The sequence below is a fragment of the Octopus bimaculoides genome, chromosome 9 (genome assembly GCF_046866305.1).
Source record: "Octopus bimaculoides isolate indiv1 chromosome 9, ASM4686630v1, whole genome shotgun sequence".
NCBI lineage: Eukaryota > Metazoa > Mollusca > Cephalopoda > Octopoda > Octopodidae > Octopus > Octopus bimaculoides.
In genome coordinates, this window is record NC_142936.1 from 32,421,589 (window position 1) to 32,446,000 (window position 24,412).

Consider the following 24,412-nt stretch of genomic DNA (forward strand, 5'->3'; position numbering starts at 1 on the left):
GTGTTAGAAAATAAAGTAGGAAAGGATGATGTTGAGAATGAGAGACAGATTTTAAAAGAAAGCAGTTCCAGGAAAATGGAAGATAATTGGCTGCACAAAGGGGAATGAAATATAAGCATATTCTGCTTTTATATGATTATGGCAGCTGAATTAAGCTATAGTAAGATGAGTAGAGGAATGGGTGTTATGAAGATAAGGGGTGAAGAAAGCTTGATGGGACAGACTAGGTGCAGGAGTACGGTTCAGTGAGTGTATAAACATAAACATAATGCTTTTAGGATCTCAGTTTCATCAAAATAGATGGGTGTTCTCAAGTACATTGAATTGCCAATCATCTTGGTCCATTGTTATCTCCACCATGAGGCTCAGTATCTTAAGATAAGCCTTCACTACTTCATTCTATGTTTTCTTGAGTCTTTCTCTTCCACAAGTTTCATCCACATGTAGGGACTGGCACTTTATACAGCTGTTCTCATCCATACACATCACATGACAATACCAGTACAATCTTCTCTCTTGCACACTACATCTGATTCCTCTTACGCCTAGTTTTCTCTGAACACAGTTGTACTTTGTCATACATATACACTGATATTACACATCCAAATGGGCTTCATTTCTTTCTAGTTTTCACACACCTTCTTTATTTGTGGCCCATGTCCCACCACCATTTAGCACTGCTCTGAGACAGACCTTTTGTTACCATCAGAGGAAACTGCTCTCACAATTTTCTCCATCCTATTCTTCTAGTAACAATACTTTCAGAACATCCTCCACCACTGCTAATTATGCAATCTAAGTAACAAAAACTATCAACTACTCCTAAGGATTCTCCCAGATATTCAAGAAAATCTAATTCCCATATGTTCTTAGTGTTTATTGCTCCTGCATATCTTCCACACATAGTGACCACTTTCTGTTAACCTTCCATTGATCCCACTGCACATTTTGTATGTCCATAGCTTGCACTGAGCACTCCACATGGAATTTCTATCTACACCTTTCCTACATATTGAGCCAAGACATTTTCCTCAAAGGAGTAAAATCCTGTCTGAAAAGAAAAACTGTAATCATAGTCCTGGCAATTTTAATTGCAACATCCCTCAATGAGGTCTCTAAATAGAAATTACCTCATGAGTAACATTATTTATAGCAAAACATGACACCATCCACAGTTACATAGAAGATACCTGGGCTACATCTGACAGTTTGCATACAAGGACAAGAAAACACACTATCCCCTCCAAAAATAGAAGTTTTTTAAAAAATCAAAAAATTTCAACCAGATTATGTTTGGGAGATAAAAGTTTACTCATAGTAGCCACTCTCAATAGCTCTGGAATCTGGTATATGCATTCCTCACTGTGTCCTTGGGAAGATCTTCATACACCTCCTTGATTTTGGCCAAACAGCTTGACCTGTGGTTGCAGGCAGAGCAGTTGATGCCTTTCTCAACCATGCTCTACACAAAGTAAACCCTTACAATTGGGAAAATTAGAAGGAGAGACATTGAGGCAGGTGAAGTCATAGAAATTCTCTGACAACCACTTCTGACTCTTTCTAGAGGTATGGAAAGGAACCAAATTCTGCTGCCATATATATGGCCTCTCCAAAAGGGATTGACCTCTCCAAAAAGGGATTGACCTCAGTCTCCAGCAGCTTCACAGTCATCTGAATTGAACCTTAGACCCTGATCAAAGATATGGGGATGAATTCCAGCATGTGAAAGCAATCAAAATGACTGCAGTATCCCTTCCTGCTGGCTATGGCTTTGTAGTCTTTATTGCAGTTGTTCATGTCACATCTAACAGCATTTACAGCAGTCACAGAGTATTGAGCACCAGTCATGATGTTGGCATTTTGATATTCAGTGCGAATCATGATGATAACAGTAACTTTTTTCCAATATTCAGATGGCTTCCAGCCCTCTGTGCCAGCTAACTTTTTTTCAACTACAACTTTAATCTTTATGCTCTCCAGCACTGTTGAATGTTCACTAATACATCAAGGTGTTTCTGAAAAAAGGAGGCATAAAAAATTGTCAAATTTAGCCCAAGCACCCTGTATGCATACAGTCAACTTCTAATCAGTTTAAAATATGATATTACCAACACACACAAACTTCTGACAATCTAAGGAAAAATGATACTTCACAATCTAAATATACATAGGTAAAACATACAAGTTCAAAAATATTCTATTTAGTATTAACTGGAATTTACTATCCCATACACAACCAAGTAAACAACAAACCTTGACAACTCTGTACCACTGAATACTACCAAATTCTCTTTCTTAAGACCCAAATATTGAACTGCAACTCTGTGTTAGTATTTTCCTGCAAACATAAAATCTTTAAAACCAAGATGTTTCGAATCTATAAATTTCTCCAACAACTAAATGTGATAATTATCTGCTCTTTCCTGTTCCATAAATAATCTAGATATACAAAGTAACTCCCCCTACTAACAAGTTTACTTAACAACATTCGAGAGCTACAACAATTCTGAAATTATCCACTGCGATATCCATAAAATGATTCTACGTAACAGCATTTCTGCTGATGCATCCACATAGAGAAATGAAGTTCCATGTTTACATGCCCTATTACAGGCCTATATACATCCTTCATACCCTATTTAGAAAGGTGGTTGTGTGGTAAGAAGCTTGCTTCCCAACCACATAGTTCCAGGTTCAGTCCCACTGCATGATACATTGGGCAAGTGTCGTCTACTATAGCCTCAGGCTGACCAAACCTCGTAAGTAGATTTGGTAGACAGAAACTGAAAGAAACCCATCATATATAAATGTGCCCTACACACAAGGGGAGGACAGTATGTTTACATTGGGGTAACAGCTGATTCATTCAAGAATCATTATCGCAACCATGTCACCAGCTTCAAGAATATCAACAAGAGACATTCAACATCTTTGGTCGATTTTGTGTGGTGACTTAAAGAAGATTAAATTAAGTATATCATAACTTGGTCCATATTAAGGCATGCAAAACCATATTATATCATTGTGGTAATAATTACTGATATTATTACTATAACTATACATGTTATATTTACTACTGTTGCCAAGAATTTTTGTGACATTGACAGCCAAACTTGTGAAGGCCACTCAGACTTCAAGGGTCCATTCCCATCCACTAAGCACAACAAATATCTACTCACAGTTATCAATGAATTTTCTCGCTTTCCATTTGCATTCGCATGTTCAGATATATCAGCCACTACTGTCATTCATTTTCTCAGCCAGCTATTTTTGATTTTTGGACTTCGTTCTTTCATCCATTCTGATTGTGGTGCTGCCTTCATGTCAGCTGAACTGAGACAATTCCTCCATGATAAAGGCATAGTGACCAGCAGGATAACCCCATACAATCCAGTGGGGAATGACCAGGTCAAAAGGCTCAATTCAACTTTATGGAAAACAATTACTTTGGCATTGAAGTCTAAGGGATTGAGTGCGAGTCACTGGCAGCACGTACACCTTGATGCTCTGCACTCTATTTGCTCCCTCCTCAGTATGGTCAGTAACATAAGCTGTTCAGTTTCCACTGCCACTCAACTTCTGGGACCTCACCACAAAAATGGCTAGTGAAGGTTAGACCTGCACTCAAAATACAATCCAGCAATAGAAAAAGTTGAACTACAGAATGCAATCCACAGTGCACCCATGTATGTTTATTGAGTAGCAAGGAGAAAATGGTTTTGTTGAATCATCTGGCTCCAAGGAGAGATACACAATTTTCTGATACACCAACTGAGCTTAATACCTCATCATGCAACTAGGAACCTGTGAACGATCTCAAAGCAAGAACACTGGCAGTTGAAACTGGAAGAAGTGATATCGATCCCGAAGAAGAAGCTAACAGCGCAAAAGTTGATAATCCTGAGCAATCAAAAGCAGGTCAACAGTCTATACACTTTAGAAGCCAAAAGGCTGGTCAACAACATCTACACTCATACAGCTTGCGAAGTTGAAAGATGTAAACAATCTGGAATAGTGTAATGCTCCATGCTATATTTTCATGCCTAAGAACTTTATGAACTCACCTGGTAGTACTCAGATTCTTCAGCAGAAAAGAATGAGGTAATAATCACTGATACTATTAGTATTACTATACACATTATATTTACTACTGTTAATGTTATTAAAGCCACATGAAAACGAGACTTTGAAATGAAAACGTGACTTTAGAATAAAAACAAGGTATAGAAATGGTATTTAAACATGGCTGTCCACTGACCAGCAAGGTTCATGACTAAAGCTACTACTGACAGATACTGTACTCTTGTTCTTAGATGGTTAAAGCCTATTTACGGCCAATCTTTTCAGCCTCCTGTATTTATGAAACTAAGAATTGCTACAAGGAGATGCCGACTCTGTTCTGAAGAAGCCCTGTGTATTCTGTGGACTAATGAGAAGACATTATTGATGTTCTATATAAATTTGGCTTTTAATTTGCTGCTTTCCTTTACACAAACTGAGAAGATACCTTGTGGAACAGTCGTTATTTTAACAAGTTATATCTAATTATCACCTGAAGAGACACATCTACACCAATGAATGTTTCTAAACCAGTTGTTAAGTATCCCACCCATGAGAGATCGATGCAAGATGGATTGAAACAATTGTAGTGATTAATAAAAATTCTCATATTTTCCATGTTCTGTCATTCTCTTTAACGATATATATATATATATATATATATATATATACATGCACACAAATATATATATTTATGTATGTGTCTTTGTGTCTATGTTTGTTCCTCAATCACTGCTTGACAACTGGTGTTGGTGTATTTGCATCCCCATAACTTAGCAGTTCAGCAAAAGAGACCAGTAGAATAAGTACTAGGCTTAATAAAAAAAAAGTCCTGGAGTCGATTTGTTCAACTAAAACCCTTCAAGACAGTGCTCCAGCATGGTCACAGTCAAATGACTGAAACAAGTAGAGACTAAAAAAAAAGTTTAAAAAGTATGTTACATTAAAGATACAACTATATTCCATTTTACTCTTTCCATTAAAGATCTTTCATATTCTCATACCAATTTCTTGCAGTTAGTTTGAAATAGGAAAGTTTCTAAATCCATATTCAAGCACATATAAACATATACAAACACACACACACATCTATGCTCATACATATACCCATATGTACAGTAATGCATACACATACATACAAATACACATGTAAAACCATAATGGCAAAAATATTACTAATAGTAGTAGTGACTACAGAGCTATAACAAGAAAATAATGAAAAAGTCCAAAGAGTGCCAGAGTACAATATAATATTCAGTACAAAATGCAAAAAAGTATATACTAGAATGTATGGGTCAATATCAAAAGAAATATTATCCAACTAACATATAAGGGCAGTGATTACCATCCTAGTATTTAACAGTTGCAGCAACAATCAAAAGTAATATTAAGTATGAAGAAAAGCACTCAGAGAGCGCAAACCTCCGCCAAGGCAACACCAACATCCTCTCAACGATTAGCCAGAAATGATTTTTTAAATGAGAATATCTGAAATGAACTTGACTGCTCTCACAAACGAGAATACTAAAAATGAACTCGACCACTCTCAAAAATTAAGTAAAAAAAATGGAAAAATAATCCAGAATTCTTGTCCGGCACCAGATCGATCCCAAGATCTAATCAGTTTGTACCAGTCACAAAGCCAAACATCCCTGAAAGTTTCATCTAAATCCATCCAGTAGTTCTTGAGATATCTTGTCCACAGACAAACAAACAAACACAACAGAAAACAATACCGCTAAAGCGGAGGTAATAAGATAGAGGAACATTTTGAAACTACTTTATCTCTCTCAATGATACAGAATATTTTTTTGACATGAAGTATATTTAAATATACATATTAAATGTGTATGGGGAGGACTCGAGATGATAAATATCAACTTAACATGAATAAATTACTGAAATTGTAAAATTAAAATGACAGCAAAATGTTTCCATGACGATGATGATGATGATATCAATGATGATTACAATGATGATAACAATAAAAATAGTTATAATAAACTATATAGTAATAAGAAAAAGAACAAATAAGATAAGAAATAAGAGGAGCAGGTGTAATGGGTAGTAGATGTAATTTACTTAATAAACACAATTCAAACACTAGATGTTGGGCAAGGAGTTTATGGATAGGATAATGGAGTTATATCCAAAAATAAATATTGGATGTTCCTAAGAATATATGAAAATAAGATCTATACTGGTAGATTACCTATTAGTACATATTCTTACTCTACATTCAGTGAAAGGGACATGTATCAATTCTATAAAATAAGCACATTAACTGATGCCTACAACTGACAACAAATTTTTACACTCGCTAAGTAGATGCTGGTTATCGTTCATAATAACAGCCATTGCCTCACATATACATAGTTGAAAATTGTAACCTGCCCTTCAATTAGGAATAGCAGAATCAACAAAAGATCATTGGAATTTGAATATCACCTCAGCTAATGAAACAGACAATTAAGTCTATCATTATTACGTGATGACACACAGAGATGCATCCCTTCACAAAGTTAGGAGTTGAATCTATGTAATACTTTTTACCATGCATCTATATACATTTTTATTCATATTATTCCTATCCAAAGGACAAACCAACAGCTGTCCTCTTATCTTCAAACAATCAGACTGTCTTTAACAGCATGTCTGTTTTGAATAATTTCTGACTCTTGAAATTATTTCCCCTTGTCTGAAGTTGGTACCAATTACGACTAAATGTTTGGTCAACCCTCTCTGGGAGAGTAGAACGTTTCAATAAATCAAAAATTTATCTTGCATATTATTTAATATATCTTTATTTGACAGTACTGTTCAAATGCATGCCTTTGGTCACTCTAAGTTATTTTTCTTAGCTCATTTTTATTGCATTTCTGCAGTTTACTTAGGTGATAACTTGTTCTACTATTTTTGTACCTGTGTGTTTCATCTACTGAATGAAGATAAGATAGGACAATCACTGTGCTGAGGATATCTATTAAAGAAGAAACATAATTCCACATGTGTCCTTTTGTCTTCAGATAATCATATTGGCTTTTCCTTAATGGTATGTCAATTTTGGTGAATTATTGATTCTTGAGATTATCTCCTCTTCTCATTTGGAGTTCATACAAATTGCAACTGAGCTTTATACCCTCTCAGGAAAAAGAGGCAGTTTCAATAAATAAAGAATTCATCCTTTATGTTATTTAATATATTCTTAATTGTCATTGTTGTTCAAATGTATATCATTGCCCTTAGCTCATTTTCATTTCATGTGTGTGTGTGTTAATATATACGTATGTGTGAATGTATGTATGCAATTTATATATATACATCATCATCATTTAACATCCATTTTCCATGCTGGCATGGGTTGGACAGTTAGTGTGTGTGTGTGTGTTTATAAGCATATATACATATATATATATATATATATATATATATATATATATATATATATATATATATATATAAATATAATAAGAGGAGGGATATAATATCCAGACAGATACCAAATCTAACTGAATAAAATGCCAAGGCTGGTTCCTTCTGATGGTGCATTTTTAGTAATCTTTCTTTAGCACTCATCCGATGTTCCATTTTATTTCTTGCCTACTCAGAGTGTAAAGTACAATACTGATAATAAGGAGAATAAAGAATTTGAACATTCAAACTTTATGCTTATTTCCAGTTAGGTTATTCATAATAATAGCCTGACACGTGTTTTGGTTGCATCAACTGCATATTGTTGCATATTGATATGCAACGATTTATGCATTATTAGAACAATTTCTTCAGGGTATGACATTATTCGAAGAGGAATTTTCTTCTGCTGTTAGTTTGAATCAGGTTTGGTAGTAGTACACCTTGGCATTCTTCTGTGAGATGTTTTTCTCAACTGATTGTTTGGGAAAAATTCAGTAGCAGTAGCAACAATGTTTGTTAAAGTTAGCAACTGTTCTTGGCTAGGCAGGGAGTGGTTACTTATAGAATACTTATTTTTGATTGATTCTACATTTGATGGATTTCAGAGTTGATTGTATTATTTGAATTAATAGTAGTAGTGGATAATTACTAAGCAATAAGAACCACGTGGTTAAAATAAATAACTAAGAACTATAAGAATGGATAAATATGAATTAACTGACAGAACTGAACCATATGAACAAGAACTGCATACATTAACCTTAAAGATCATAAACCTAATATCACAACAAACCCCACAGTTAGACACATTTGCCCCTCTAAATTAGGTTTAGGTAAAGTTGGTAAACACATCATCGATAAGTATATTCATACTCTTAAGAATACCATTAGACTAAAACTATGGTCTAGTTCATTAGAAGTAATTAAATAATTCAATAATATTCCTAATGAATTCCTGCAAATAGATATCTTGAATTATTACACTTCAATTAACCCTATTCAACTTAATAAAGCATTAATTTATGCAATGAATAATTCAGGTTGAAATAGAAATGAGGTAGATGTTATCTTAACAGCTAGAAAGTTAATCATTAAATTTGAAGATAAATATTGGATTAGGAAAGGTCGGCCAGATTTGTTTGACATAACTGTGGGTTCAATAGATTCAGTGCAAGTAACAGATTTAGTCAGAATCTATATACTAGCATGCATTAATAGGGAATTCCCTCAAGTTGGAGGAGGACTATATATAGAAATGATGTGCTTTTCACACTGACTAACCCTTCAAATAGACATATAGAAAAATATGGAAAAAATTCTTCGAAAACTTAGGTCTTAGCATATCGATTGAAGAGAAACATAATTCAGTAAACTTCGTAGATATAACACTGGATCTTAAATCAAAAATTTACTGACCATACCACAAATCCAACGTAAACCTCAAATATATAAACATAAATAGTAACCACCCAGCTAGCATAACGCACAAACTAGTGGAAAATATTTAAACCTGTATCTTTAATCTCTCTGCTAATGAAGAAATTTTAAAACTAAATATAGATTATTCCAATACAGCTCTAGAAAAAGCAGTGTATAGGAAGAAATTGAAATTTTGTAAAGCTAATAACATTGAAGATAAACATAATACAGCCCAAATCAACTCAGGGGCCAACAATAATGATAGGATAGTTAGTTCTAATAACAAAACTAAAGACCATGGAAAAGAAACTAAAGTGGATAGGAAAATTAGAAATAAGGATATGGTTAATGATTGTAACAAACATAAATAAAAATTATAACTCTAATAATGGAAGACTGATGTCAAACCACAAGCACAACAATCTAAAGAATAACAAAATACAACGTTCTAATAATGTAAAGAGCTGTAACAATGACTTTAACACCTGGTACAGTCAATACATGTGTCGGACTATTATTATGAATAAACTAACTGGAAATAAACAAAGTTAGAATGTTCAAATTCTTCATTCTCTTTATTATCAATATTACATATATATATATATATGTGTGTGTGTATATATATATATATATATGTATATATAAAGTGGAGGCGCAATGGCCCAGTGGTTAGGGCAGTGGACTCACAGTCATAGGATCGCGGTTTTGATTCCCAGACCGGGCGTTGTAAGTGTTTATGTGTTTATTGAGCGAAAACACCTAAAGCTCTACGAGGCTCTGGCATGAGGTGGTGGCGAACCCTGCTGTACTCTTCCACCACAACTTTCTCTCACTCTTACTTCCTGTTTCTGTTGTGCCTGTAATTCAAAGGGTCAGCCTTGTCACACTATGTCACGCTGAATATCCCCGAGAACTACGTTAAAGGTACATGTGTCTGTGGAGTGCTCAGCCACTTGCACGTTAATTTCACGAGCAGGCTGTTCCGTTGATCGGATTAACTGGAATCCACGACGTCGTAAGCAACGGAGTGCCAACAACAACAATATATATAAAATGAGGGAAGTCCATTCATTTTCAACATGTTTGTACACACACACACACACACACACACACACACGTGTGTATCTATGTATATATGAATGTATGCATGTTTGCTTGTATGTATTTTAATTTCATCTTCATTTTTTTGCTCTGTTGGTACTCTTGCCAGTACCCTTGTTTGGGACATTCTAAATCTAAATATATTTGTACATTAGTCAAAAGTGGCAAAATATGAATGTTGGTAATATAATTATAATCAAAACAGAAAAAGATTGTGACTGTCAAAATAAAGGTGGGGGTGAAAATTAGAATGTATAATTACCTTGCCTGTCTACTTCTTTCTTAGACTGTGCAAGGTCATCGAATTGTCCTTGTAAAACTTGAAATGATGCCCGAATTTCACTTATTTCTTTGTCCTTTTCTTCAATAGTTTCATATACAGATTTCTTGCCCTCTGCTATTGCCAGCTCTCGGTCCTTCTCTAGCTGCTCAATAACTTCTCTGGCTTGTTTGATTTGGTTCTGAAGCCTATTTATTTCAGTGCTACTATTGGACTATATAATAAAAAAGAAAATGTTTGCCAAAAAGATATATATATATATATATATATATATATATATATATATAAATATATATATATATCATCATCATTTAACATCCGTTGTCCATGCTGGCATGGGTTGGACAGTTTGACTGAGCTGGCACGCTGGAAGGATGCACTAGACTCCAGTCTGATTTGGCATGGTTTTCTATGGCTGGATGCCCTTCCTAATGCCAACCACTCCAAGAGTGTAATGGGTGCTTTTACATGCCACCGGCATAGATGCCATTTGCATGACACTGGGGTGCTTTTACATGCTACCAGCACAGGTACCAATTTGCATGACACTAGTATCTGTCACAACTGTGATTTTGCTCAGCTTGATGGGTCTTCTTCTCAAGCATGACATAACATCAAAGGTCTCAGTCATTGCCTCCATGAAGTTTATATTAAGAAAATGTTTTAAAGGTAACTAATTCATGAAAATAATTTAACAAATTTTACTGATTTCTTTTTTTTTTTTTGCAAGTTAGTAAAAGCACTAGATTAAAATAAAATAAAATAAAAAAGATAAACATGTGAAGAATACTAAACTTATCAATAATAAAAACAGAATGTATCAAATTAAAAATATTCTATAAACTCATATAGTAAGGTGACATGATCTTAAATGGTGAGGTGAACTGATCTTAAATGAACTAAAAAAAAAAAATGAAGCACTGCTTAGAGCTAAACACAGTCATTGTTTTTTTTAAAATTCAGAGAACATAAAGGCAGCGAGCTGGCAGAAATGTTAGCACACCAGATGAAATGCTTAGCAGTATTTCGGCTGTGTTTATGTTCTGAGTTCAAATTCCGCTAAGGTCAACTTTGCTTTTCATCCTTTTGTGGTCGATAAATTAAATACAAGTTTCATACTGAGGTCGATCTAATCGACTGCCCCCACTCCCCCAAAATTTTGGGCCTTCTACCTAGAGTAGAAAAGAATATTCAGAGAACATAAATCAACCAGTAGAGCAAAATATATCTTCAAAAGATAAAAATGCATTCTATCAAGGAAATTTTTCAAACTAACAACTAGGAATAATCTAAAGAAAAGAGAGCTCATTAAAATACATTTACAAAAACAATCAATAAATCTCAAACACTTAAGTTTAGAACTTTGAAATTTGTGCACTGATGATTAATAAATGATTAACATAACAATATGTACTATTGTTATGTTGCATGGCTAAGACAATTATTATCTGAAAATTGAGAATGAAAGCAGAATAGAAATACAATCTTAAACATTAGGTAAAGAAAAAGGAGGATATATTCCTCTTCTTTGAGAAGTATTTCAATGTAAGTCAATACTTAAACTTTGTAGAGAGTCAACTGATTGGAGCTAAAAGTATTTTCTCACTCTTCGGGCCGTAATTACAAATTGAACCAGAAAAATAAAATCTGTAGCATTTTAATCTAACAAAAAATAGCCCCTACAGAAACATGTACAAAGTTGATAAAATTATTGTAGCACTTCTGACAGTGTTTTCTTATATACGTTCAATCTTGATGCTCATTCATTGCTATCTTAGTGTTGTAAAAAAAAGCAACAGCATAACAGTAGTAAAATATAAATCTATAACCACAAAAGTTTAGCATCCTGTTTGTCAATTGTTCTCAACTTTGTAAAGAATGCTAATTGAAGCAGAAACAGATCAAAGAATAACAGAAATAAACACTGCTGAATAATTAAAATTTGTGTAAGTTAGATAACAGTTAAAGGCAAATAGACCAAATAACTGATCTTTGCATTGAGCCAAGACAGTTTAGCAAGAGTATCCAACTGCCCTTGTAAAAGTTCAGAGTGCCCTTTATACTTCATATCTCAAGTGAATATATTCAGAAAGCAAGCTCCTTGCTCATAAGGATTTTGGTTATAAGTTCAAACTAACAAATAAGTTAAGTAAATAAAATGAAATTTTTTCCATCTATATTTTCTTTAAAACAGATAAGTAAATGATGGTTGGTTACTGTTGCTAATCTATATATTTCCACTTCCTGTTATAAACAGTACATCTTAACTTAATATTTACATAGATTTACCCAAGCAAGACAAATATTTTTAGAGATATCTATTACCATCAAATGGGCTTCTTCAATCTTTTGCAACTGTGTTTTCAAATTGTCATTTTCTTCGCAGAGTACAATAGTACGTTCTTTGTTATTTTTTATCGTTTCACGACATTTACCCAGCAAATTTTCAAGGCGTTTAACCTGAAAATATTCATAAAGATATAGAAATCAGTATTTTATTTTAGCCAACATAACTAAGACTGCTTACATCCAATGAAGAAAATTAATGATATTTAAAATGAATTGATTTCAGTATTTGAAATCTATTATTAATTACTTCAGAAAAAACTAAATTCCTTCTTAGTAGGTTTCAAAGAATAGATGTATCAGAGCAGTGCTTCTAAAACTTTTTTCATTCATGAACCCATTTTTCATCATGAGATTTTTCGTGACCCCAAGTATTAAACATGAAATAAAACATACAAATAAATACATAAATCATTTATTTTTTTACTAAACAATACACATTTAAATAATGTAGTTATATTGTTTGTCAGAATAAAAGTAGTTTTAGGATTTGTTTGTGACAGATGTGCTTGTTTTTTGCTGCATAACAAATTAAACCTTGGTGTAATATTTGACACTGTTGGCTGTAAAGCATCTTCTACATTTTTCAGCGTTGAACAATATTTGGTTTTAATAAGGGTTAAAGCTGAAAAACTCGATTCACATAGGTATGTGGTGCTAAATGACAAAAGAACATGTAATGCCATTTCAGAAATTGTGGGAAATTCAGCATTAGCTCCGATTTAGAATTCAGTCAAATATTTTTTTGTAAATTCAGGTTTCAAGTTTGAGTCATTAGATAGCTATGGCAGATGATTAATATCATCAATGTCAATTGAAAATGGTTTCTGAATCCAAGATAACTTTTTGAAATTAAAATTCAATATGAAGTATTTGTGAAACTGTGTTTCTAGGGTATTTAAGTGGTCTATAATAATTGTTGCAATTTAATTTTTAAAATTATTCTTTTCAATTATAAAATAATCAATAACTGGAAACATTTTGAATGAATCATTTTTCACCCTATTCTTCTAAATGTTGATCCATATAATAAAACCTTTAATTTTATCATTCGAAGTAAACGTATCGCTTTTCTTTCCTTGAAGAGACAAGTTGAGATCATTTAGTTTCTCAAAAATATCTGACAAATAGCATAAATTTGAAAGCCATAAGTCATTTTGAAAAAGTGTAGCAAGATCAGATTTTTGTTTGGTTAAAAATATAAGTTTGTCTTTTAATAACAATAATCTGTTTAAACTTTACCCTCTAAACACTTTACTTCTGTGTGTAATAATAAGTTTTTGCATTCTGAGTTCATGTCTTTACAGAGATTTGAAAATAAACAGCTGTTAAGAGCACAGCTTTTAATAAAGTTTATAATTTTGATAATATCCTAAAGCATATCGTTTAATTCCAGTGCTATTTTTTGTGGTATGACGTCAGTGTCTGGGGAGGCTGACCGGAAGGGCGAGTTGACCGGAAGGGGAAAAAGGGCAGAGGGAGCCTCGATCAGCATTCGTGCCCTTTTCGAATGGGATTGTGGTCAGGACAAGACATGTTAAGCGACGGTCTAGGTTTGGGAGAGGCAGCTGCTATTCCTGGTGTACTTTGGGTCAGGGCAAGCTTCAAGGATTGGATACCGCAAGACAGACTCGCAGTTGAGGAAAGGAAAACCGAGGTAAGGCGATTACATCTACTCGTACGGCCCCACGTGCAGAAATTCGCCGCAATGGCAGCCACCAAGATTAGGATCGCCAGCGATGTGATCAGGCCTTTTAATGGCGAAGGAGATGTGATGGCTTGGATACGAAAAATTAGGCTCGTTGCCAAGCAGCAAGGAATAAGTAATGTGGCGAGTCTCATGGCTCTATACTTGGAAGGGAGCGCCCTGACCCTCTACCTAGAAATGGACGAGGAAGAAAGATTAAGTGCAGAGAACGTCGAATGGAGGTTGAGAGAAGCGTATACGGAGAGCGAGTACGCTGCCTTTGTAAAACTAGGAACGACTAGATGGTGGGGAGAACAGGTGGATGAGTATGCGGCGGAAGTGCGAAGACTGGCCACACTGGCTGGGTTTACGGGAGAAGGCCTGGACAGAGCGGCGCAGCTGGCGTTTGTAAATGGATTCCCCGACGACGTAGGGATCCGATTGCAGCAGTTGCCTGGCGGGAGAAAGATGGCGCTCAGCTAGTAGCGCAAGCTCGCGTGTTGACACAGCACGTCGGACGGAAGCCGATAGCGATGGCGGCGACAGAGGCGCATTCCGACAGACGACAGCCTGAGAACGGCGTGAGGAAGCCTACCGAGCAACGACAGCGGCCGTTCTCGAGCCGGTGTTTCAAATGTCAGGGGCCACACATGGCGAGGGAATGCGCCGAATCGGGGCCCGTCTGCTATCGATGTAGGAAGACTGGGCACATCGCCCGTGATTGCGACCAGGGAAACGACCGTGGGGAAGTTGCTGCCTCTCAAACTTTCCCCGCAACCAAGTAGAGGCGCTTGTGTAGGCGCTGCCCATGGTCGAAGTCGAGATCGAGGGGAAGAAGTTCAAGGCTCTCGTGGACACGGGTTGCACGACTACCCTCGTGACGCCAAGGGTGGCGAAGAAATGGGATGGGACGAGTAGCGTTCGGGCGGTCGACGGTAGAGAGATCCGTTGCAGGGGCAGCTCCAGTCTGGAGATAGCGTTACCGAGCGTGGCGCTGAGGCTATAGGTGATCGTGATCGACTATGTGATAGACGGGGTTGATGTCGTGTTGGGGATGGACGCCATCAACCGTCTTGGTGGCGTTAGGATTGCAGGAGATGAGGTCACGTTCGGAAGCGTGAGGGCATCGTGCGCCATGAGTCGGGACCGCCAGGGAGAGGAGAGCCCCGTCGAGGACAGCGCCGCTTACACCATCGAAGACAAAGATTTTCAGGCGGCGTTTAATGGTCGGAGGCGGACGATAGAGTGGCGATGGAAGTACGAGCCCCCACTACTAAAGAACAGGGTGAGCTGCTACCAGCATACGTTGAAAGGTCACGCCGGCGTCGAGTTCGACGAGTAGGTAGAGAGATGGATCAAGGAAGGAGTCCTTGTCCCGTGGAAAGAGGAGGTGGTGAGTGGAGTGCTGCCTCTGATAGCGGTGGTGCAGCCGACGAAAGTAAAAGTCAGACCGGTGCTGGACTTTAGGGAACTAAACGACCATATATCATGCCACGGACGTTTGTGGTGAGGCAACGGACGTTTGTGGTGAGACGTTACGTGTGTGGAGACAGTCGACCAAGGCAGCGACGATCGTCGACTTGAAGTCGGCATATTTGCAGCTCCATGTGAGTGACAAGCTGTGGCGATACCAGCTGGTGCGGTACAAGGGCTGGATGTACTGTTTAACCAGGCTGGGTTTCGGGCTGAATTCCACTCCGAAAATTATGGCGATGGTGCTCAAGTCCGTCCTAAGGAAAGAGGAGAGGATAAGGAAGGCCACCAGTTCCTACATCGACCACATTTTGGTTGACGAGACTGTAGTGCCAGCCACCGAGGTAGTGAGACACCTGGAGAGGTTCGGGCTGATTGCGAAGCCGCCTGAGTCGATGGTAGGGGGAGCTGCGGTGAGGCTGAAGCTACAAAAAGACAGATCGGGCGAGCTAGTGTTCCGGAGAGGAAACGAGATCCCAGAGCTGAGTTCCAGTGTCAGCAGGAGAGAGTTGTTCTCGGTTTGTGGGAAGTTGATCGGACACTATCCGATCGCTGGTTGGTTGCGCATTGCATGTAGTTACATCAAGAGACGAGCAGAGGGGGAGAGTTGGAGTGACAAGGTAGGAGAGGCGACGGTGGCGATGATGCGGGAAATCCTGGAGAGAACGAGAGCGGAAGACCCGGTTAGAGGAAACTGGTATGTGCCCAAGACGGAGTGCGGGACGGTTTGGTGTGATGCTAGCAGTATAGCGATAGGGGTTGTGTTGGAGATCAAAGGTGCTGAGGTGGAGGATGCGGCCTGGCTACGGAAAGCGGACGACTTCAACCACATCAATGTCGCCGAACTAGATGCGGTGCTGAAAGGGGTGAACTTGGCCCTGAGATGGGGACTGCGCTCGATCGAGATCCGGACGGATTCAGCCACCGTGGTCGGCTGGGTAGGAACAGTAATTACCAGCGAGAAGAGAGTCCGGACAAAAGGTGCCGCGGAGATGTTGGTGAAACGCCACCTAGGAGTTCTGGGAGAGCTGATCGCGGAGTTCGGACTGAAGCTGAACGTGGTTTTCGTGCCTTCGGAAAGAAACAGGGCGGACGCACTGACCAGGGTGAAAAGGACGTGCCTGGAGGAACCAGAGGAAGCAAGGAAAGGGATAGCGGCAGCGTGTCGGCTGGGTGACTCCGAACTGAAGGAGCTACATGCTATGCACCACTTGGGGGTGGATGGGACCCTGTATCTGGCGAAAATGGTTGATGCTGACGTCACTAGGAGAAACGTTAAGAAAGTGGTCGCGAAATGTGACAGATGCCAGTCCATTGACCCCGCTCGGGGTGGGCATGAGCAGGGGAACCTCTCAGTAGAGTGCAACTGGAGGAGACTGGCTGTGGATGTGACGCACTACCGTCAGGAAATGTATCTCAGCATGGTCGACTGCGGGCCGAGCCGGCTGGCCATTTGGAGGGAGCTGAGGACAGGCATTGCCGATGAGATTGCCCGCATTCTGAACGGGATATTCTTGGAGAGGGGTCCTGTGGAAGAACTGCTAATGGACAACAGGGCGGCGTTTCGTTCGGAAGCGTTGGGAGAGATGCTTGACCGGTGGAAGGTGCGACGATTATTTAGAGCAGCGCATAGGCCGAGTGGCAACGGAATCATTGAGAGGCACCATCGGACGATCAAGGCCATGGCTGAAAGGGGGCACATTTCGCCCCTGGAAGCAGTCTACTGGTACAACATGTCTCCCCGATCCGGACAAGCGGAAGAGTCTGTGCCGCACAGAGCGGTGTTCAAATATGAATGGAGGCATCCCAGTAAGACGCCGGAGTTCTGCGAAGAAGAGAAGGGACCTGCCAGCGTGAAAGTAGGGGAGGAAGGCACGCTGCACATCACAATGGGGCAGGGGAACAGTGACAGCGGTCAATTCCAGAAACAACGTATCTGTGGATGGAATGCCGCGTCACGTGCTGGATCTGCGCAGGATAGCCACTTCGTCGGATGAAGAGTGCGATGGAAACGAGCCACCTAGCTTGAGAAGATCTCGACGTGTAAGGCGCCCGCCCGGTTGGATGGCGGACTTCGAATTGGAGTAGGGGTGAACATGATTTTTAAGATCAGGGTGGCGTGTGGTATGACGTCAGTGTCTGGGGAGGCTGACCAGAAGGGCGAGTTGACCAGAAGGGGAAAAAGGGCAGAGGGAGCCTCGATCGGCATTCGTGCCCTTTTCGAACGGGGTTGTGGTCAGGACAAGACGTGTTAAGCGACGGTCTAGGTTTGGGAGAGGCAGCTGCTATTCTTGGTGTACTTTGGGTCGGGGCAAGCTTCAAGGATTGGATACCACAAGACAGACTCGCAGTCGAGGAAAGGAAAACCGAGGTAAGGCGATTACATCTACTCGTACGCACACACCACATTTTTTTTGCTGCAAGGGCCTCTTGATGGATCATGCAGTGTGTAAAAGTTACATGATTATTACCAGCAGCTTTAACAAATTATTTAAAACCAATATTTTCACCTGTCATTGCTTTTGCACCATCTGTGCATACTCCAATACAATTTTTCCATTCCAAACATACAGTTTTTAAAAAATTCAATTTTACTATATATGTCTTTCCCTCTTGTATGTTCTTCCAAAGGATGACAAAACAACAATCCTTCATTGGCGTTTTCTTTATAAATGTATCTAATGTATACTAACAATTGAGCCATTTTTGAAATATCAGTTGTTTTGTCCAATTGAATTGCAAATTTTGGGTTTTCTTTAAGTATAGTGATAAGTTGCTCAAATTTGTCATTGCTAATTTCAGTAATTCTATTTGCGACAGTGTTGTTCGACAAAGGAATTTTCTGAATTTCATTACCATATTTACTTACGTAAAGTATTTCTACCATTTCCATAGCAGCAGGTAATAAAAGTTCTTCCCCAATGGTGTATGGCTTTTTATTTTTAGTAATTAGATATGGAACTTCGTATGTAATATTTTTAATTTATAGTCGTAAATTTCTCAAAATTTTGTTTTTCTATATTTGAAGATATAGAGGGTTTTGTACTCTCCACGGCCAAAATGTTATTGCAAGTTAAATAAAGAGGTTGTTCCGTACCATTGCTATTATTAAAAATAAAGCCAAATTGGAGAAATGACTCATCGTATTTTCTTTTTTGCAAAAGAAACAGGCTTGGAAGGACTGGAAGAACGGTGGTAGCAGGGAATTGTACCAATGTGCCAGAAGGGAGGCTAGGCGACAGGTTTATTTAGCCAGAGGGGAAGCAGATAAGGAAAGATTTGCCAATGTTCTGCGCCGTGAGGACCAAAGACTCGAGGTATTTCGTGTTGCAAGACAGTGTAGGAGAGAGAATAGTGATGTTGTAGGAGAGAAATGTGTTCGCATGGATGATGGTACGCTTGCATTAAATGAGGATGCAAAGAAAGAGGTCTGGAGATGCCACTACGATAGATTGCTTAATAAAGAGAATGAATGGGAGAAAGAGAGCCTGCCTTATGTCGACCCAATAGAGGGACCAGCTATCCGAGTTGATAGCACCAGGGTAGATAAAGCAATTAAGAGTATGAAGACCGGGAAAGCCCCCGGCCCATCAGGAATCACTGCAGAGATGCTCAAAATATCTGGCAGTGTTGGCTATAGCCTAGTCACCCGTATTACGAACCAGGTGATACACGAAGGAGTCATACCCTATGACTGGTGTAGCAGCATCATAGTCAACTGCTACAAAGGTAAAGGGGACGCTTTAGATACAAATAATTACAGAGGCATCAAGCTGTTAGATCAGGTTATGAAAGTTACAGAGAGGGTCATAGCCCAACTAATTAGGGAGCGAATCAATTTAGATGAGATGCAGTTTGGGTTCGTGCCAGGTAAAAGCACTACTGATGCCTTATTTCTAGTGAGACAGTTGCAGGAGAAATACCTAGCTAAGGATAAACCTCTGTACCTGGCTTTCGTTGACATGGAGAAAGCCTTTGACAGGGTCCCCCGATCCCTTATCTGGTGGTCAATGAGGAAACTTGGGATAGAAGAATGGTTAGTGAGAGCTGTGCGAGCCATGTACAGAGATGCTGCCAGTAAGGTGAGGGTTGGAAATGAGTACAGCAATGAATTCCGGGTAGAGGTAGGGGTCCACCAAGGTTCCGTCCTCAGCCCCCTATTATTTACCATAGTCCTCCAGGCAATCACAGAGGAGTTCAAGACAGGCTGCCCCTGGGAGCTCCTCTATGCTGATGACCTTGCCCTAATTGCGGAGTCACTATCAGAACTAGAGGAGAAGTTTCAGGTGTGGAAGCAAGGTCTAGAATTGAAGGGCCTTAGAGTCAACCTAGCTAAAACCAAAATCCTAATAAGTAGGAAGGTAGATAAAACACAAACCCCTTCAGGTAGATGGCCCTGCTCAGTATGTAGAAAAGGAGTAGGTAGTAACTCTATAAGATGTACCCGGTGCAAGCTATGGACACATAAGAGGTGCAGCAACATCAAAGGCAGGTTAACTAGCAAGTTAGTTTTTGTTTGTGGCAGATGTTCAGGTGCAATAAAGACTGCAAACAAACAGGAAACAACTTCTATCTCATTCCAGGGTGAAAAACTAGAGGTAGTCGATAGCTTCCGCTATCTGGGCGACCAAGTTAGTAGTGGGGGTGGGTGCGCTGAAAGTGTAGCTGCTAGAATAAGAATAGCCTGGGCAAAGTTTAGAGAGCTCTTACCCCTGCTGGCGACAAAGGGACTCTCACTCAGAGTAAAAGGCAGACTGTATGACGCATGCGTACGAACAACCATGCTACATGGCAGTGAAACATGGGCTGTAACTGCTGAGGACATACGTAAGCTCGCAAGGAATGAAGCCAGTATGCTCCGTTGGATGTGTAATGTCAATGTGAATACCCGTCAGAGTGTAAGTATCTTGAGAGAAAAGCTGAACATTAGAAGCATCAGTTGTGGCGTGCAAGAGAGACGATTGCGCTGGTATGGACATGTGGTGAGAATGGAGGAGGATAGCTGCGTGAAAAAGTGCCACACCCTAACAGTTGAGGGAACCCGTGGAAGAGGTAGGCCCAGGAAGACCTGGGCTGAGGTGGTGAGGCAAGACCTTCGTACATTGGGCCTCACCGAGGCGATGACTACGGACCGAGACCTTTGGAAATGGGCTGTGCGTGAGAAGACCCGGCAAGCCAAGTAAGATCGTTGCCAGTGCCCCTGGACTGGTTCTTGTGCGGGTGGCACATGAGATGCACCATTTTGAGCGTGGCCGTTGCCAGTACCGCCTGACTGGCTCCTGTAGGATTTTCGAGCGAGATCGTTGCCAGTGCCCCTGGACTGGCTTGTGCGGGTGGCACATAAAAGACACCATTTCGAGCGTGGCCGTTTTCGTGCGGGTGACACGTAAAAGCACCCACTACACTCTCTGAGTGGTTGGCGTTAGGAAGGGCATCCAGCTGTAGAAACTCTGCCAAATCAGACTGGAGCCTGGTGTTGCCATCCGGTTTCACCAGTCCTCAGTCAAATCGTCCAACCCATGCTAGCATGGAAAGCGGACGTTAAACGATGATGATGATGATGATGATCTTAGCTACTTCTCTCTTATTACTAGGTCCTATTTGAACAGACCTTGTAGCGTAGCCATCTGTGTCATTACTTTTGTTACTCATATTCTGCCATTCATCCATGAGTAAAAATATTTTTATTTTGAAATATAAATAAAATAACATTTAAAAAAATTATTATTATGAAATTATTTAAATAAATATCAACCTCAATTGAATAAAACAGTAACATGTATTGTTATTTATACATTTATTAAGATGAACACAATCAACCAACTACACTAGTTGCAACGGCACCACACGCATTTTATTACCTCAGCGCTTGCGTGGTGCATCACAATTAAATATTGTGTGCTTGTGAAATAACATATAAACTGAAATTCAACCCATAGTTTAAGAAGCACTGTATTAGAGCTTAAAAAATGTCTAGCTGAGGCAAAATGTACTTCAGACAGCTCTATGCTTGTTTTTTTTTAAGATATAAAAACCAAAAACCAAATTTAAAATTGTGCCTAATGCCAGAAATATCAAAAATAGAACAGTAGTAGAACATTAAAAGTCATTTTGGTGTTAATTAGAGAATATATAAAATAATTCTAGAAGCATACTAAATCAAATTCCTCCAAAAAATATTAGAATAATGCCATAGTCAATTATAAAAACTTTAAAAAATACAATAAAAATTTCAAGCCTATCCAGGAAGGAAATGCTAAGTTATGGCTGCGATAACACTGAATAAGAAAATGGTAGAAAAAAAGGGTAGAAATAAGCACTAATGAAATAAAGTAAGATGTTAAGAATTTTAAAAGGTCTGGAAAGTTTAAGTAGTCCACAAGAGTCAGTTTAGAATAATTTTCATTACATTGAATCTTTTACATGTGGGGGCTATATATTTTTTAATATCTCCATGAATAGTGTCTTTTTCTTTTATATATACACATCTCAGAAATTGAGCATTTTAAAGATTTTTTTAGTTGATCATGCTTATAAGATCCTAAGAGTCATGATTACTATAATATCTCAATGGCATTAAAGACACACAATTAGAATTATAATAGAAATATTGAAAAATTTTGTGCACATATAATAATAACAAGAGGGAAACAAGATGATAAAAAGTTCTAGTCAGAAGTAAAACAACAAAATCAGGAGAAATAGAACATTTATGGAATATACTATGGTATAAAGTTTCCATCTTAGTAAAAGAACCACAGTAGGAACTATGAAAAAAAAAAGAGGCAAGTCATAGTCATAAGTAAAGAGCCAGTCAAAAATCTTGTGCAAAGTCTAGTCTAATATGGCTGCCACTGCTAAAAGTCAGTGTGAATGTAACTTAAATTGACATTAAAAAATGCTCTTGGGGACCATGGTCTAGTGAACCCAAAATAAGCACACGCATGGCAAATAAGTACCATCATCATCATGAAGTTCCCTTAACTGATACAGCTAGTCATTGGGTCCCACTTGGATGCTTTTGCAGTCAGCCATTGCACTGCTTTTACAGTCAGCTATTGTCTCTGTTCTCTGTCATGCATAAAAGGGTCACAGTGTTGTGAACTGTCCACTCCCTGATGTTGTCAGACTAAGATTTTCTCTCTACCTCGCTTTCACCTTCCCTCAATGGTGCCCTGATGGATGGTTTCTGACAGGAAGTTATGGTGGGATATATGACTATACCAGGCAAGTTTTTTGTCTTTTTACTAAGCAAGGTGTGGTTCCTATCTGCCAACATATTTCTGCCTGAGAAAGCTATTCATTTTGAGCTATGTGTATGGGATGTGTAATAGCCTTCTGAAGAATCCAAGCTCAAATGCCTAGATTTTTTCATTCTCACACCTGTACAAAAGGATCAAAGTCACCAGGGACTTGTACATTTTGAGTCTCACTGGAAAAACTAATGGAGTAGCTTTTCCATAATGGCATTCAGCTTTATCATGGCAGCAGAGGCCAAACTGCATCCTGTTGTTATCTCTTTTTGAGATCTGCCATCCCTGGTCCTGGTGGATCCTGAGAACTTGAAGGTATCCAGTTCATCAAGATGTTGATTGCTGCTGTGTTCTGGTTGTTACTACTGACCAGGATCTTGCTCTTTTCAGGGCTGCTCTCCATCCCATATGCTCCTGATACTTTTTTCACTCTGGTAGTGAGCTCCTGCAGTTCTGATTTACTACTCCCTAACAGATCAATATCATCAGCAAAGTGCAGGTTGGAAATGGGCCATCCTCCAATGGAAACAGAAGAATGGAAGTCTCGGAGTGCCTCCTGCATGATGTTCTCCAGGATGATGTTGCAAAACATTGGCAAAAGTAAACAGCCTTGTTGAACACCCAATATATATAAAACAATGAGTCTAATTAATCACCCCAGCAAAGAAATGCCAAGAATTCTGCTAAACAGACTTAAGGGGAAGGCAGAAAAAATCCTTGCAAAAGAATAGGAAATATTTAAGCTGAAAAGGAGTACTGTGGAGCAGATATTTAACATCAGACTACTCGCTAAGAAACATCTACAGCATCAATCTGACCTCTATCACAACATCATCAACTTTAAAAAAGCCTTTGACCAAGTTAGGCATGATGGGTTGTGGCAGGTAATGAAGAATTACAACTTCAACAACAACCCCATCAAAGTAATCCAAATACTGTATGGAAACTCAAACAGTGCAGTTCTCCTGAACAACTACATCAGAGAATTCTTGAGAAGAACAACAGGTATTCAACAAGGATATCTCCTCTCTCCAGTACTTTTCAACATTAAGTGCCATATTAATTTGTTTCTTAAACTTGAAAAACTTCTTAATTACTAATCTGAAAAGTTATTACATTCACATTAATAAGCCAAACATTTAAGTATAACATTACACAAATCAGACAAATAAAAAAAAAACCTACAAAAGATGATGATAATAATTAATGCATGCTATTCAAAACATCTAAATACTATAACAAATTTACTGCTATATAGTTTATAGACCAGCGATGACATTATTGTGACATAATTTGTTCTCAATAGAGAGAAACAAAATTATTATGAGTAATGATGATAAAAAGGTTTTTGACTGAGATGTTTCTGAATGTTTGTAATGT

At 38.6% G+C, this 24,412-nt stretch overlaps 1 protein-coding gene across 14 annotated transcripts in view; it reads right to left on the reverse strand.

Moving 5' to 3' along the window:
- The window catches only part of LOC106872513 (uncharacterized), a 252,407-nt gene that overhangs the window by 154,991 nt on the left and 73,004 nt on the right, over nt 1-24,412 (reverse strand). For all 14 annotated transcript variants that reach the window (XR_016243103.1, XM_089357348.1, XM_089357343.1 and 11 more), the window contains 2 exons: nt 12,599-12,733; nt 10,256-10,487 (listed from right to left, as the gene is read on the reverse strand). Coding sequence is in view for 13 of the 14 variants with exons in the window: in XM_089357348.1 (XP_089213474.1) it covers nt 10,256-10,487; nt 12,599-12,733 (367 nt within the window). In the remaining variant the exon portion in view is untranslated. The remainder of the gene's footprint in view (nt 1-10,255; nt 10,488-12,598; nt 12,734-24,412) is intronic.